This window comes from Aotus nancymaae, unplaced genomic scaffold, assembly GCF_030222135.1.
Source record: "Aotus nancymaae isolate 86718 unplaced genomic scaffold, 86718_ANA_hifiasm-v0.15.2.pri h1tg000011l, whole genome shotgun sequence".
In the NCBI taxonomy this organism is placed as follows: domain Eukaryota; kingdom Metazoa; phylum Chordata; class Mammalia; order Primates; family Aotidae; genus Aotus; species Aotus nancymaae.
The window spans coordinates 41,715,693-41,730,080 of NW_026988422.1; the positions used below are offsets into that span (position 1 = coordinate 41,715,693).

At 50.9% G+C, this 14,388-nt stretch overlaps 3 protein-coding genes across 3 annotated transcripts in view; 1 reads left to right on the top strand and 2 right to left on the bottom strand.

Annotated features, from left to right (window-relative positions):
* The window catches only part of DNAJC17 (DnaJ heat shock protein family (Hsp40) member C17), a 46,219-nt gene extending 39,896 nt beyond the window's left edge, over positions 1-6,323 (bottom strand). Inside the window, exon 1 of the mRNA XM_012462479.2 lies at positions 6,205-6,323. Within this exon, the coding sequence (XP_012317902.1) occupies positions 6,205-6,282 (78 nt within the window). The 5' untranslated portion in view covers positions 6,283-6,323. The remainder of the gene's footprint in view (positions 1-6,204) is intronic.
* Positions 6,298-13,030, top strand: ZFYVE19 (zinc finger FYVE-type containing 19). Its single transcript, XM_012462476.3, is given in 12 exon segments — positions 6,298-6,554; positions 6,557-6,709; positions 7,962-8,083; positions 8,251-8,304; positions 8,690-8,808; positions 8,909-9,054; positions 9,487-9,595; positions 11,154-11,357; positions 11,795-11,874; positions 12,167-12,265; positions 12,397-12,524; positions 12,602-13,030. Coding segments are annotated over 12 exon segments (1,422 nt in total). The 5' UTR covers positions 6,298-6,425; the 3' UTR covers positions 12,681-13,030.
* PPP1R14D (protein phosphatase 1 regulatory inhibitor subunit 14D) overlaps positions 10,118-14,388 on the bottom strand; it is a 28,547-nt gene continuing 24,276 nt past the window's right edge. Inside the window, exon 9 of the mRNA XM_064374859.1 lies at positions 10,118-14,196. Coding sequence (XP_064230929.1) covers positions 14,131-14,196 — 66 coding nt within the window. The 3' untranslated portion in view covers positions 10,118-14,130. The remainder of the gene's footprint in view (positions 14,197-14,388) is intronic.

Genomic DNA, 14,388 nt, shown 5'->3' on the forward strand with positions numbered 1-14,388 from the left:
AGATTAACAGAAGGGGAGGAAGAGCATTCCTGGCAGAGAAAAATGTACAAATGGGGTAAGAAATTCTACGGAGTATTTTTTTTTTTTTTAGAGATGGGGTCTCGATATGTTGCCCAGGCTGGAGTGCAGTGGCTATTCACAGATGTGATCCCACCACTGATCAGCACAGGAGTTTTGACATACTCTTGTTTCCAACCTGGTCAGGTTGACCCCTCCTTAGGCAACCTGTTGGTCCCCCGCTCCCAGGAGGTCACCATATTGATGCCGAACTTAGTGCGGACACCCAATCAGCATAGCGCACTACAGCCCAGAACTCCTGGATTCAAGCAATCCTCCAGCCTCAGCCTCCCGAGTAGCTAGGACTACAGGCACGCGTCACCACGCCCGGCCTACTGAGTATTTTATTAAAAGTGCTAAATAAGGTTTTGGGGGATTAGCAAGATCATTCCATTTTCTGTGAGGAGAACTGGAGAGGCACAATAGATCCGAATAGAATAGGCTGAAAGCAGAGACACAAGTTGGCAGGCTACTCAAAATATTCAGCTGAGTGGCTGGGGGCCTGGGCTGGAGTAGTGGTAGTGGAGATGGAGAGGGTGAACAGGTTTGAGGATTATTTGGGAGGCTGACTCATCAGGACCTGGTGATGGTCTAGATGGCAGGGGTGAGAGGATAGGGAGGTACTGAGAATGACTCCAGGTTCCTAGCTTGAATGGATGGATGGTGATGCCATTTACCGAGATGGGGAAATCCAAGGAAACAGCAGGTTTGGAAAAAGAATTGCAAGAGTTCAATTTTTTTTTTTTTTTGAGATGGAGTCTCACTGTCACCCAGGCTGGAGTGCAGTGGCTTGATCTTGGTTCACTGCAACCCCCGCCTGCCAGGTTCAAATGATTCTCCTGCCTCAGCCTCCCAGTAGCTGCGACCATAGGCGCCCGCCATCATGTCTGGCTAATTTTTGTATTTTTAGTAGAGATGGGATTTTACCCTGTTGACCAGGCTGGTCTCGAACTCCTGACCTCAGGTGATCCACCTGCCTCAGCCTCCCAAAGTGCTGGGATTACAGACATGACCACTGCACCTAGGTAATTTTTGGATGTAGTAAGATTTAGACCACTGTGAAACATCCAAATGGAGGGATCAAATAAGCAGATAGATATATGGATTTGGGATTCAGAGAAGCAGTATGAACACAAGTTAAATTTGGTGGTGGACTACCATCACTACCACTGAACTGTGCTGGATAGGGCCAGGGAGACTTAGCAGAAGGAGCACAGCCCTGAGCTGAGCATCAGGGCATCAGAGTTCTAGTCCCAATTCTGTCACTAACTACCTTCTCTGAGCTTCAGTTTCACCATCAGTAATGCAGGGAGCTTGGGCTTGATCAGGGCTTAACTTTTTTTGGATTAAAATTTCCTCCTCTGGGCGGGTGTGGCAGCTCATGCCTATAATCCCAACACTTTTTGGAGGCCAAAGTGGGAGGATTGCTTGAACCCAGGAGTTCAAGACCAGCCTGGCTAACATGGTGAACCCCATCTCTACAGAAATACAAAAATTAGCAGGGCATGGTGGTACACACCTGTGGTCCCAGATACTTTCGAGGCTGAGGTGGGAGGATTGCTTGAGCCCAGGAGGCAGAGTTTGCAGTGAGCAGTAATCATACCACTGCACTCCAGCATGGGTAACAGAGAGAGGCCCTGTCTCAAAAAGAAAAAAATAAATGCCCTCCTCTCCTCCAGAATAAATACACAGAAAATATTACACCTGATTTTCAGAGGTTCCTTCACTCACTTCCTGAAGCCTTTCTGTAGAGGCCAAATTGAGAATTCCTAGGCTATTTGGCCAGACAATCACTGTTTAGGAGTTCTTCCTTGTATACATTTTAAATAGTTTTTGGTCCTCTAGGTTGCCCATGACAGGTATTAAAGCATGGTGAGGGGACACCAGGGCCTAGGTCTCCCTTGCTTTCTACCAAATAGTGTCTATTGCCATGAAGCTAGCCAGTGTATCCAAAGTGCAAAGGGGAATAAGTCCTAGAAATGAGGAGAACCACCTGCTATGAAAAAGAAAAACAGGTAAGGCCTCTTTGAGGATGCCACCTGATTATGCTCCAAAGTAGATTATATGTATTAATACATACGTTTGCTTTCCTGGAATGCCCTGCCTCCACCTCAACATGTCCAAACTCTGCCCATTCTTCAAGGCCCCAAACACCTTCTCTATTTCCTTTATTCCTTCTCTCAAACTAAAAACAATCTCAGCCTATGCTGAACATCCACAGCACTTTGTATGCCTCTTAAGGAATTTACCATGACTCCCTTGTATTATAGGTTATGGATCTTTCCTCCCCTGCTAAAAGGCAGGAGCAGCACCTGTTACCCTGTATAGAGAGGCTTCACACATATCCCTTATCTCATCTCAGTTAGAACTAGATCCCAGCCACCACTGCTCAGCTCAGACCCTGGTCTCTTGCCTAGACCGCAGCCCCACCTGACCCCTTAGTGGCAGCTCTTCCATTCCTCCCACCCCCACCCATTTTCATTATGCAGACTAGTGTGAATCTTATCTTTTATTTTCTTTTTTAAGAGAGGCAGGGTCTCACTCTGTCATCCAGGCTGGAGTGCAGTGGCACAATCATAGCTCACTGCAACTTCCCAGGCTCAAGTGATCCTCCCACCTCAGCTTCCCGTGTAGATGGGACTACAGGCACATAACACCTCACCCAGCTTTTTTTTATATAGAGAGAAACAGGGTCTCACTATGTTTCTCAGGCTGGTCTCAAACTCCTGGCATCCTGGCCTCAACCGAACACTCAGCCTCCCTAAGTGCTGGGATTGCAGGTGTGAGCCATCACACTCAGCCAAATACTTTCTTTAAAATCCAGTTAAGGGCAGGGCACAGTGGCTAGTGCCTGCAATCCCAGCACTCTGGGATACCAAGGCAGGAGGATTGCTCGAGCCCAGGAGTTCAAGACGAGCCTGGGCAATAGAGCTGAACTCCATCTCTGAAAAAAAAAAAAAATTAGCTAGGCATCATGATGCACACCTGCAGTCCCAGGTGGGAGGCTGAAGTGGGATCACTGGAGCCCAGGAGGTCATGGCTACAGTGAGCTGTGATTGTGCCACTGCATTCCAGCCTGAGTGAGAGTGAGCTCTTGTCTCAAAAAATAAACATAAAAATAAAAAATAATAAGATCTGATTATTTCATTTCTCTAATTAATAGAGAATGGCTTCCAGTTGACTTTGTCAGTTCTCAACCTCAGGGTTAGAAACTCCAAATTTCCGCCAGGTGAGGTGGCTAATGCCTGTAATCCCAATACTTTGGGAGGCCTAGGCCGGCGGATCACTTGAGGTCAGGAGCTCGAGAACCATCCTGGCCAACCCCAGGACATGGTGAAACCCTGTCACTAATAAAAATAGAAAAATTAGGTGGGCATGGTGGTGCATGCCTGGAATCCCAACTACTCCGAGGCTGAGGCAGGAGAATCTCCGGAACCCGAGAGGTGGACACTGCAGTGAGATTGCGCCACTGCACTCCAGCCCGTGCGACAGAGCAAGACTTCATATCAAAAAAACAAAAACAGAAACAAAAAAGGCTGGGTAAGGTGGCTCATGCCTGTAATCCCAGCACTTTGAGAGGCCAAGGCGGGTGGATCACAGGGTCAGGAGTTCAAGATCATCCTGGCCAACATGGTAAAACCCCATCTCTACTAAAAACAGAAAAATTAGGTGGGCATGGTGGTGTGAGCATGGTGGCGTGTGCCTGAAATCCCAGCTACTCGGGAGGCTGAGGCAGAAGAATTGCTTGAACCAGGACTGGGGAGGTGGAGGTTGCAGTGAGCCGAGATGGCGCCACTTCACTCCAGCCTAGGCTACAGAGTGAGACTTTGTCTCAAAACAAACAAACACACAAAAAAACAAAAAAACCTCTAGATTTAGATCTTGTGTGAAATGTTTCAAATCTTGTGTGAAACTCAGATCTTGTATGAAATGTCTCAAATAATTTCTCACTATTAATAAAGTACTAATTAAAAATTTGCAGGCTGGGCAAATTATTTAATTAGTACTTTATTAATACTCGTGCCTGTAATCCCAGTACTTTGGGAGGCCGAAGTGGGTGGATCGCCTGAGGTCAGGAGTTCGATACCAGCCTGACCGCCATGGTGAAACCCTGTCTCTACTAAAAATACAAAAATTAGCCAGGTGTGGTGGTGCATGCCTATAGTCCCGGCTACTCATGAGGCTGAGGCAGGAGAATCGTTTGAACCTGGGAGACAGAAGTTGCAATTAGCTGAGATCACGCCACTGCACTTGAGCCTGGGCGACAGAGTGAGACTCCATCTCAAAAAATAATAATAAAAAAAACCATAATAATAATTTTCAAACATAGAGCACTTAGAATATGGTCCAGGAAAAAAAAATACTGTCCAGGGCACAGTAAACATATACAGGTGTTAGGAATTACGAATCCTAAAATATTAAAACATGAGAGAGGTGAAGCAGATGCTCTTGATGTTTCATAGACATCCCCATGGCCACTTCTGATTTCAGCTGTGGCTGAAGGGGACAGATTTGTGCGGGTTGACAGCATCTCTCAAGGGCCCTCTGGGTCTCCCTGATTTTCTGCCCCAGAGCTTCCTCTTGTCAAAATCTCACTCACCCCTTGAGCAGGGCAGCCCAGAAGTACAGGGACATTAGGGGGCCCTAATTTTCTTTTCTTTTTCTTTTGAGACAGAGTTTTGCTCTGTTGCCCAGGCTGGAGAGCAGTGGTGCCATCTTGGCTCACTGTAACCTCCACATCCCGGGTTCAAGCAATTCTCCTGCCTCAGCTTCCCAAGTAAGGACTACAAGCGCCTGCCGCCACGCCCGGCTAATTTTTGTATTTTTTAGTAGAGACGGGGTTTCACCATATGGGCCAGGCTTCTCTCAAACTCCAGACCCTGCGATCTGCTCACCTCGGCCTCCCAAAGTGCCGGGATTACAGGTGTGAGCCACTGCACCCGACCTAGTGGGCGCTAATTTTCTTTTTCTTTCTTTCTTTTTTTTTTTTCGAGACAGAGTTTTGCTCTTGTTGCCCAGGCTGGAATGCAATGGCGTGATCTTGGCTTACTGCAACCTCTGCCTCCTGGGTTCAAGCAATTCTCCTACCTCAGTCACTAGAGTAGCTGGGATTACAGGCATGCGCCACCATGCCCGGCTAATTTTGTATTTTTAGTAGAGACGGGGTTTCTCCATGTTGGTCAGGATGGTCTCGAACTCCTGACCTCAGGTGATCCGCCCGCCTCGGCCTCACAAAGTGCTGGGATTACAGGAGTGAGCCACCGCTCCCGGCCCACTAATTTTCTTTCTTTTTCTTTTCTTTCTTTTTTTTTTTTGTGTGTGTGTGTGTGTGTGTGTGTGTGTGTGTGTGTGTGTATGTGACGGAGTCTTGCTCTGTCGCCCAGGATGGAGTGCAGTGGTGCGATCTCGGCTCAACTGGGCACTAATTTTCATTTGATGAACACCTCTCCTTCCTATATTGTTAAAACTACCACCATGATCCAGAGGGAGGTAACAGAAATCTTAAGTCCATCTTGATCAGTGTTTCACTCCCTGGCATATTTAACAACACCTAAGGTAGTATGGACCTCTGGGCCATCTGCCTTAAACTTCGGATCCTCCTGCTTTTAGCCCACTAACTAGCACATACTGAGAAGGGCATCAGCTACTGGAAGAGTCAATGGGCTAGAGTGGAAAAGAAAAGACAGCAGGGCCATCAGTCACACTGGCAAGGGGGCATGTAAAGGGAGTTGAGAGGCCTTGAGATCTGACCTTTCTTTCGCCCTAGGATGTAAGTGGAGAAATTAAATCAGCCTGCAGGAGAGACTGAAACGAGGCGCCTATTATCACAGTCAAGACAAGCAAAACCGGACGCCGAGACTGCGCAGGCGCAGAGGACGCTAGCGTTCCCTTGCAGCCTCAACCCCCGACACAGGGAGAGCATAGCCGCGCGGCGCGAGGAGCTCCCTGGGCCCTGCTTCCTCTTGAGGCCGTCGTACTGTCCAGGAAATGTCTAGGAGCCCGCCTGCGGAGGCTATAGGGCCGACCCTCGCTCCCTGCCCAGGACCCGACCGAACCTGGAGAGCGGATGTCAGCCGCGGGCGAGGCGCCAGGACAGGAAGAGCCACCGGGCCTCTCAGGATCAGCCTTCATCGCCACTGTTCTCACCTCTTTGTCCGCCGCCTTCTCCTCAATGCCTAGCAGCGCGTACAGGTCCATTTGTAACAGCTCCTTGGTCACTGCCATGGTTCCCGCCTGACGCAATCGTACTACAACTCCCAGGAGTCTAAGCGCGCGTGGGGACTGTCGGCTCCGAGTGGCGCCTAGCGCTCTGGGAATTGTGTTCTGGGTCAGGATTGACTGACTCTGAGGAAGGCCGGCAGTCGTGAATGAACTACGACTCCCAGCAGCCCCCGCTCCCGCTGCTGCGGTACGCTGGCTGCGGATGAGCGTCCGGATTCCCTGCTCCAGGCTGCAGCCGGACAGTGCTAGTGGGCGTGTGGCGAGGGGCAGGGGAGGGAACGGAAGGGAAGGGCGGAGCTGGGGTGAGGGTCCAAGGGTCCCAGGACTTGGCCAGCGTGACCTCAACTTTTCAGACCCTGCGGCGCTAGGAGCCACCATGGAGAGTAGGTGCTACGGCTGCGCTGTCAAGTTCACCCTCTTCAAGAAGGAGGCGAGTCTTCTATCCCCGAGGGCTGCAGGGCCAGGGAGGAGTGGAGGGAAAAACGCGGGACTTGCCGTCCAAAGACTTGGTCTTACTGCCTCTTTCCAGCTGTGTGGTTTTGATGAAGTCATTGATCCTCTGTTTCCATTTCTGCAAAATGGGCTAACATTCCCTCGCTTTCGGGGTTTATGTGAGGGTCCACTGAAGTGCTGGAGGTGAGAGTTCCCTATAAACTGTAAAGCGTGCTCCGTCGTTTTTGCAAAGCTACTCTTTTCTGTCGGCTCAGTGTAGCATCTGGCAGTTTTCTTCTAGACACCTTGCTCCTCCGCTACTCGGTGTCCATCACACCAAGCCCGTTACTCTCTCTGCTCTGAAACTTTCCCCATCTCGCAGCCTGCCCTTCTCCAGGTCGCTTGAGTTTGGTTACCACACTTCCTCCTGCCTCCGGGACACCATGGCGAAGGCTAGCTGTCCTGTCCTTATCACAGACCTGCCAGATTCCTCCAGTAAACCGCAGGTTCCCTCTGCCTCGGTTGTGGCCAGGGATTCTGACCAGGAGATGACGGAACCAGATGGAGTAAATTAATGTCAGGAAGGCAGGACCGTGTAGTGTTTACCAACCTGGATTTTGGAGTCAGGGTTCAAACCTGAGCTCTGCTGTCTTGTTGACGGGGTTATCTTGGTTTGGATAAGTTATGTAACCTATCTGGCCCCCTCTAAATAAGGATAATCACGGTAGGCATCAAGATTTAGTAAAATAATGTGTGTAAATTGTGAGGAATAAATCACATGATGAATGCTAAGTACTGGGTTTAGTGCCTGGCACACAGTAAGTGCTTAATAAATGGAGGCTATTGTTACCCCGTCCTGAGCCAAGCCTCCCTCCATCTCTGCAAGAGCAGGGGAGACATGGGCTCTGACCTGTCTCTGATTCTCTTTTGTGGAAGAGTCAACGGCCTGAAATACTGGGCTTTATCTATCCGTCTTCTACACCCCTGTGTCAGGGAATTGAAGACAGGGTAGAAAGCATGGGAATTTTGCATAAAGCTTTATTTGGCTTGAATAAGGTACTGGAAACCGAGGAATTGCTTTACCCTCCACTCCTGTCTCTCCCTAGGCCTTAGGGGCCCTACTCCTCTTCCTCCTCCCAACAGCTGGTCATAACTGCAGTGCCTTCTCTCTGTGTGTGCTTGGAGATTCCCTGGGAGCAGCCTGCAGGGGTGGGTGAGAGGTGGATCTTCCTGCTTTATGTTTCTTGTAGTACGGCTGTAAGAATTGTGGCAGGGCCTTCTGTTCAGGCTGCCTAAGCTTCAGTGCAGCAGTGCCTTGGACTGGGAACACCCAACAGAAAGTCTGCAAGCAGTGCCATGAGGTCCTGACCAGGTGAGAGGCAGGCATGGGTGAACGTTCAACTAAGTGTGGTAGTGGGCATCTGGCCAGCCTTTACAGCTTTGTACTTTGTGGTGTGAGTCAGCCCAGGAAGTGTTTGGAGTTGGGGGCACTGCCTGGTGGGATGGCAGGGCTTCTAACACTAGATTTCTTCTCTGTAGAGGATCTTCTCCTGCCAATGCCTCCAAGTGGTCACCACCTCAGAACTATAAGAAGTAAGTGGTAAAGAGAAAAAGACAAAGAGCATTGGGGAAAGGTTAAGGGAGCCATAGGGAAAGACCTTCCCCGACATCTTTAGATGAAATGAGCACAGAATCAGGAGAAGGCTCTCCTCTCTGGTTCCTGACTGCCCTCTTGGGCTGGTAAAGCAGCTCATCAGCCCTCTCCCCAGGACAGGAATTTGGTAGAGCTTGCTCTCAGCTGGACCCTCTGGCTGGTCAGCCAAGTTGGGCTGCAGGGTGACATGAGTGAGGGCCACAGAAGATTGCCCATGGAGCCCTCCCTAGGTGTCCAGAAATGATTTGAGTGGGAAACAAGGAGTGGGTATCTTCACTCCTTCCCTCTGCCTTCTTGAAGAGCCTCTATCTCATATCCTGCCAGGCGTGTGGCAGCCTTGGAAGCCAAGCAGAAGTCCAGCACTTCCCAGAGCCGAGGACTGACACAACAAGACCAGATCATTGCTGAGCGCCTAGCACGACTCCGCCAGGAGAACAAGCCCAGTGAGTGGGGGCAGGTGGGGATGCCTAGAGGACACAGTCCAGGGCTCCTGGAACTGAGATGCCTCTGGCCCTTACAAGGCTCCTCCCATGCCACTTGCAGAGTTAGTCCCCTCACAGGCAGAGATAGAAGCACGACTGGCTGCGCTAAAGGATGAACGTCAGGGTTCCATCCCTTCCACCCAGGAAATGGAAGCCCGGCTTGCGGCGTTGCAGGGCAGAGTTCCACCTTCTCAAACCCCCCAGCTGGTGAGTGTTACGGCTTCGGAGAGAAGTGGGGGGACTAGGGTGAGGACCCAGCAGAAGCCCAGATACAGGTATTGGGGTTGGTACAAAAGTAATTGCTTTTTTTGTTATTTCTTTTCGTTGCAAAAACCTCAATTACTTTTGCAGCAACCTTTGTGCTTTATGTACTTTGAAGGAGTTGACAAAGCCTCCCACCCCTAACTCCTGATCCTCAGGTCTGTTACCAGACCAGGGAACCAGGGACAAACAACAGGATTGGGTAGGGCAGGAAAGAGTGGCCCCTCGGTCCTACTGGGGACTGCCAGACCTATTGATTTTGTGGGCCCTGGATCTGTCTCCTTTCTCTGGGCTTTGAGAACTCCTTAGCATCCATCCCTGACCTAGACTGCTTCTGGGCTACCCCTGCTCTCCACTGAGGTTCCCTCATCTGGGCAGGCACATCACACACCAGACACCAGGACTCAAGCCCAGCAGACACAGGATCTGCTAACGCAGCTGGCAGCTGAGGTGGCTATCGATGAAAGCTGGAAAGGAGGAGGCCCAGGTAACCCCTCCACTTGGCTCCCCAGGAACCTACCCCACCTCTTTCCCCAGATGAGAGAGGTTCTGCTATTCACCCTCTGGGAGAGGAATATAAATCAGAGAGTGATCAACATTATAAGACCATTCATCGAGTGCTTACTCTAAAGGGAGCCAGTGCAAGCCTAGTGTTAAGTGCACGAGCTTTAGAATCAGTGATTCCCAGTTCTACCATGTATTAGCTGTGTGACACTGGACAAGTTACTTGACCTCAGTCTCACTTTCCTCATGTGTAAAATGAAGGTATGTATGGAAAAACCTGCCTCACAGGGAGGTCATGAGGAGTAAATGAGATAAGCCAGTAAGTGCTTGGGACCATACCTGACTCATAGTGAGCACTCAGTGAATATTCTCTGCAGTCATGATGTTGATAAGGAGGTAGAAGCTATTTAGCAGCACCAGGCACATCTCAATGCTCAGCAGCCACATGGGCTTCAGGTCTACCATCTTGGACAGTGCAGACAAAGAACATGATATGGAATGTTCATATCATCGTGGAACATTTTATTGGACAGTGCTGTCTGAAGGCGTCAGAGCAGTATTTTTCAACGAAGGATGATTTTGCCCCCCAGGCTACTTGTAGCAACATTTAGAGACTTTTTGGTTGTCACAACTCAGAGAATGTTCCTGGCACCTAGAGGATAGAAGCCAGGGATGCTATTAAATCTGTGGTGGCACAGGACAGCATATCACAGGGAAGAATTACTAAGATTGAGAAATTCTGCTTTAGAGGCACAATCTCATTGAATATCCTCAATAATCTCATGAGGCCAGGTGTGGTGGCTCACGCCTGTAATCCTAAGCACTTGAGGAGGCAGAGGCAGGAGGGGGGATAGTTGGAGCCCAGGATTTTGAGACCTGCTTGGGCAACCTAGTAAGACACTGTTTTAAAAAAACAAAATCTTGTAAGGTATATACCATTCTTTTTCATAAATGAGGAAACAGGCCTGGTGATCTTGAGGAACTTGACCAAGGTCACACAGCTATTAAGCTGCAGAACGAGACTTAAACCTAAACTGTGATTTTAAACCTCTTGCTCTGAAATGCTAAACTGAAGGTGACCGTGTCAGAGCCACACCTAGTGTGGCAAAATTCTTCCTGCCCAGTGATATACAAGCTCTTAGCTTCCTCCATTGCCCTGTCTGTGCTGATCTGTGTCAGCACAGAGAGTGCCTAGCACGCTGTCTGTGGTACCTCTTCATCCTGCCCTGAAAGGCAGAGACCTGCTGATCCTTTAGGGCAGTGATTCTCAAACCACAGGACCCCATCCTAAGGGCAGAATGTTAAAACATCAGGTAGATGGGGATGGATGTAGTTGAAAAAGACATGGCTAAGATTACTAGCTTTTTACATTTGGAAAAATGGAGGAATACTGATTTTATTTGTAATAGAAACCATTAGGTGCTAGTGCTGATCAAAAAGCTGATGATCTGCGGTTAGAAAGGGTTGAGAAATGGGCTCGATGGCTTCTGAGGAGAGATCTTGGAATGTCTCTGCCTCCCTGATGGCACTGCCCCTTCCAGCTGCCTCTCTCCAGAATGACCTCAACCAGGGTGGCCCAGGGAGCACTAATTCCAAGGGGCCGGCCAGCTGGTCCCTGGAGGAAGAGAAGAGCAGATTGCTGGCTGAGGCAGCACTTGAGTTGCGGGAGGAGAACACGAGGCAGGAACGGATCCTGGCCCTGGCCAAGCGACTGGCCGTGCTGCGGGGACAGGACCCCGAGAGAGGTGAAGGCTGGGGAGCAGCTGCTCACTCGTGTCCCTGGGTCAAGGCCTCCCTGGCAGGGCTGAGTGAGGTGCTGGGGATACCTGTGCCCAGAGATCTGCTGAGCCCAGCCCAGAGCCACAAGGGAGGTGGTGGAGCAAAGCAGTGGGTGAGGAGTCAGGGGTAGCCATGAGGGCAGGGGACTTTCAGTCCATTCAGGGGCTGAGGCTTCTGTTCCTGCCCCTAACCCAGCCCTGAGGCCTGCTTCAGTGATGACCCAGCCCTGTACGGCTGGGGCAGGCAGAGACAGGTCTCATCAAGGTGACTGAAGAGGCTTCTCAGCTCTCGAATAAGTGCCCCTGGGAACCAAACCACTTCTGGGAGGCAGGAGGGCAGCCACTCAGGTGAAATCTCTCACTCTCACTCCCCCTTCCCCTGTTCCTGTCTCTCCCTCTTCAAGTCACCCTCCAGGACTATCGCCTCCCAGACAGTGATGATGACGAGGATGAGGAGACAGCCATCCAGAGAGTCCTGCAGCAGGTGGGCCTGGCTTATCCACCCGCTGCCCCATCCCATCTCTCCACCTCATTGCCCCACCTCCACTCTGGGGCTGGGTGGGCAGTAACTGTGCAGCCCTGTTCCCATCGGGCCCCTTTTGTCCCTGTGACCCAGACCTGCCCACTGGTTCCTTGATATAGGGAATCAGCAGCTACAGGCCACAAATAAAGAAAAAGATGAGTTTGAGAAGCTAAGTCCACAGAGCACAGAAATACTGGGAGGTGGGGGGCCTGGGCTTGGAGCAGGGAGTGGTACTTCTTGATCTCGTCCACAGCTCACTGAAGAAGCTGCCCTGGACGAGGCAAGTGGCTTTAACATCCCTGTGGAGCCGGCTTCTCGACCCCGGACCCAATCCCACAGGGTAGAGCCTGAGGTGAGAAAAGTCCCAGATGCAGACCCCCAGGCCGCCCACAGCCTTGTTTCCTGTCTGGCTGACTGCTCCCCCAGCAGCTCCCACACCCCACTGGGTACCTTACTTCTTCCATTCCTCTCTGGTCCCTGAAGGCCCAGGATGTGGCCCCCAGGCCTGAGGCTGAGGAAGAGGAGCTCCCCTGGTGCTGCATCTGCAATGAGGATGCCTCCCTGCGCTGTGCTGGCTGCGATGGTGACCTCTTCTGTGCCCGCTGCTTCCGGTGGGTGCAGGTGGAATGTCCTGTGGGAGGGCTCAAGGGCTGCCTGGATCCCTAACTTGTATCCCTTTGTTCCACAGGGAAGGCCATGATGCTTTTGAGCTTAAAGAGCACCAGACATCTGCCTATTGCCCTCTGCGTGCAGGCCGAGAGCACTGACGACACCCTGGTTCTCCCGGAAAGGCAGTCCCACAGCAGGTAGCACCGATTTCTGGGCCCAGCCACAGGGTGTCCAATGGGAGAGCTTCTCCGGCTCTACTGATGATGGATAGGCCCCTTCATGAGCCTTGGTTTCCCTGGAATGAAGAAAGATTCTCCATTCGAGAGGATGACTGGGAGGGCCAAGGGAAGAAGTAGAGGCCCTCCTACTAGAAGCCCAGACTGGAAGTGAGAGGCATGATGGGGAGAGATCAGACTGAATCTACAGGTGAGCCCTGTAACGTGACTCTAGGACACAGGGCTCTCCCTTGACACTTAGTGGATCTAATAAAGTATACTGATTCATTGGATCCAGCATCTCATTTCTACGACCCTGTGAGCCTGGTCCCGGTGGGAGGTGGCAGGAACAGAGCAGGCTATAGCACAGTTGTGGGGAATGAGGGAAATGGTTGAGCCATCCTATGAACTTCTCCAGGCAGGAGGAGCGCTACCCATCCTGGTAGTCTCGTACGAAGTAAGGATGTACATTCATTAAACTGAACTATGCTTCCAGCTCTGGGCAGCTCCACTTAGCCACCAGGCCCCACCTTGTTGGGTTTCTCAGCCTCTCTACTACTCACATAATGCATGCAGTAACAATGCACACACGCCATGCTTCCAGCGTTACTGGCAAAGGACCCCGCCTCCTAGGACTCCCCGCTAACCTGCCTGCCATTCAGTCTCAGTATCTCTCTTCCAGTAACTCACCCTAACCAGACCCTTGGCCTCTCAGCATGTATCCTTTACATGCCTCTGCGTTGCCTCTGCTGTTGTTTCTCTTCATGCCCCTGGCTGGAACCTACTCAAGAAAGAACCCTCAGGCTGAGGTCTACCTCCTGCATCATTTGTGGTTGGAGGAACCTTTTCTGAGACTCAGATCCAACTAGGTTTTTCCTGTTACTTCCTCTCTAGGATTTGATATTAGTCTTTGTCACTGGCTTCCCTCTTGTTGGTTATGCCAGGAAGCTATGTACCTTAGGCAGATAATGTCTGCTTGGCCCCTTGGCCTTGCTAGATTGTGATTTCTCTGAAGTGGAGCTGTGACCTTTGTCTTTGAATTCTTGAGCCCTTTGGATGGATGGATGGATGAGTGGCCTTCCTGTGTATCACTTCATCCTCTCCCTCCCCTGTCCCTCAGCACAGACATGTTCCACACTCCATTGAGCTGAGGCTCCTAAAGGTTTTATCCACTTGGCTGCCAAGGAAAGCATTGGACAACAGCCGGCCCTCTCCCAGAGAGCCCAGCTGACAGAAACTAGCTGTGACCACACAGACAGTAGGAGTGTGCAAATGTCCCTCCTTGTCCACATTTCTTGTTTGTGTCCCAAGGAGATGTTTCCCTCTTAGTCAGGATCTGGAGTGTCAGGGCAGGCCTGGTAATGCTGAGGCTGCTAAAGATGATCTCCAGGGCTTATTTCTGAGGTCGACTGAGTCTCCGGAGTTTCTTGAGTTGACTGAGCAGCTCAGAGATAAAAGCCTGAGGGAGAAACAGGAGTGAGACCAAGGCTTGGGGTCACAATCCACTCCCCACCCTGCCCTCCCTAATCTTGCACTGACCCTGTCTCCCCAGAGAAGGGAGAAGGACCCACAGCCAAGCCTTCCCTTCAAATACTCCTCTTCATTAGTTGCCTCCCCCACTGGGCCTCCTCTTACCCCAGACCAGCAGAAT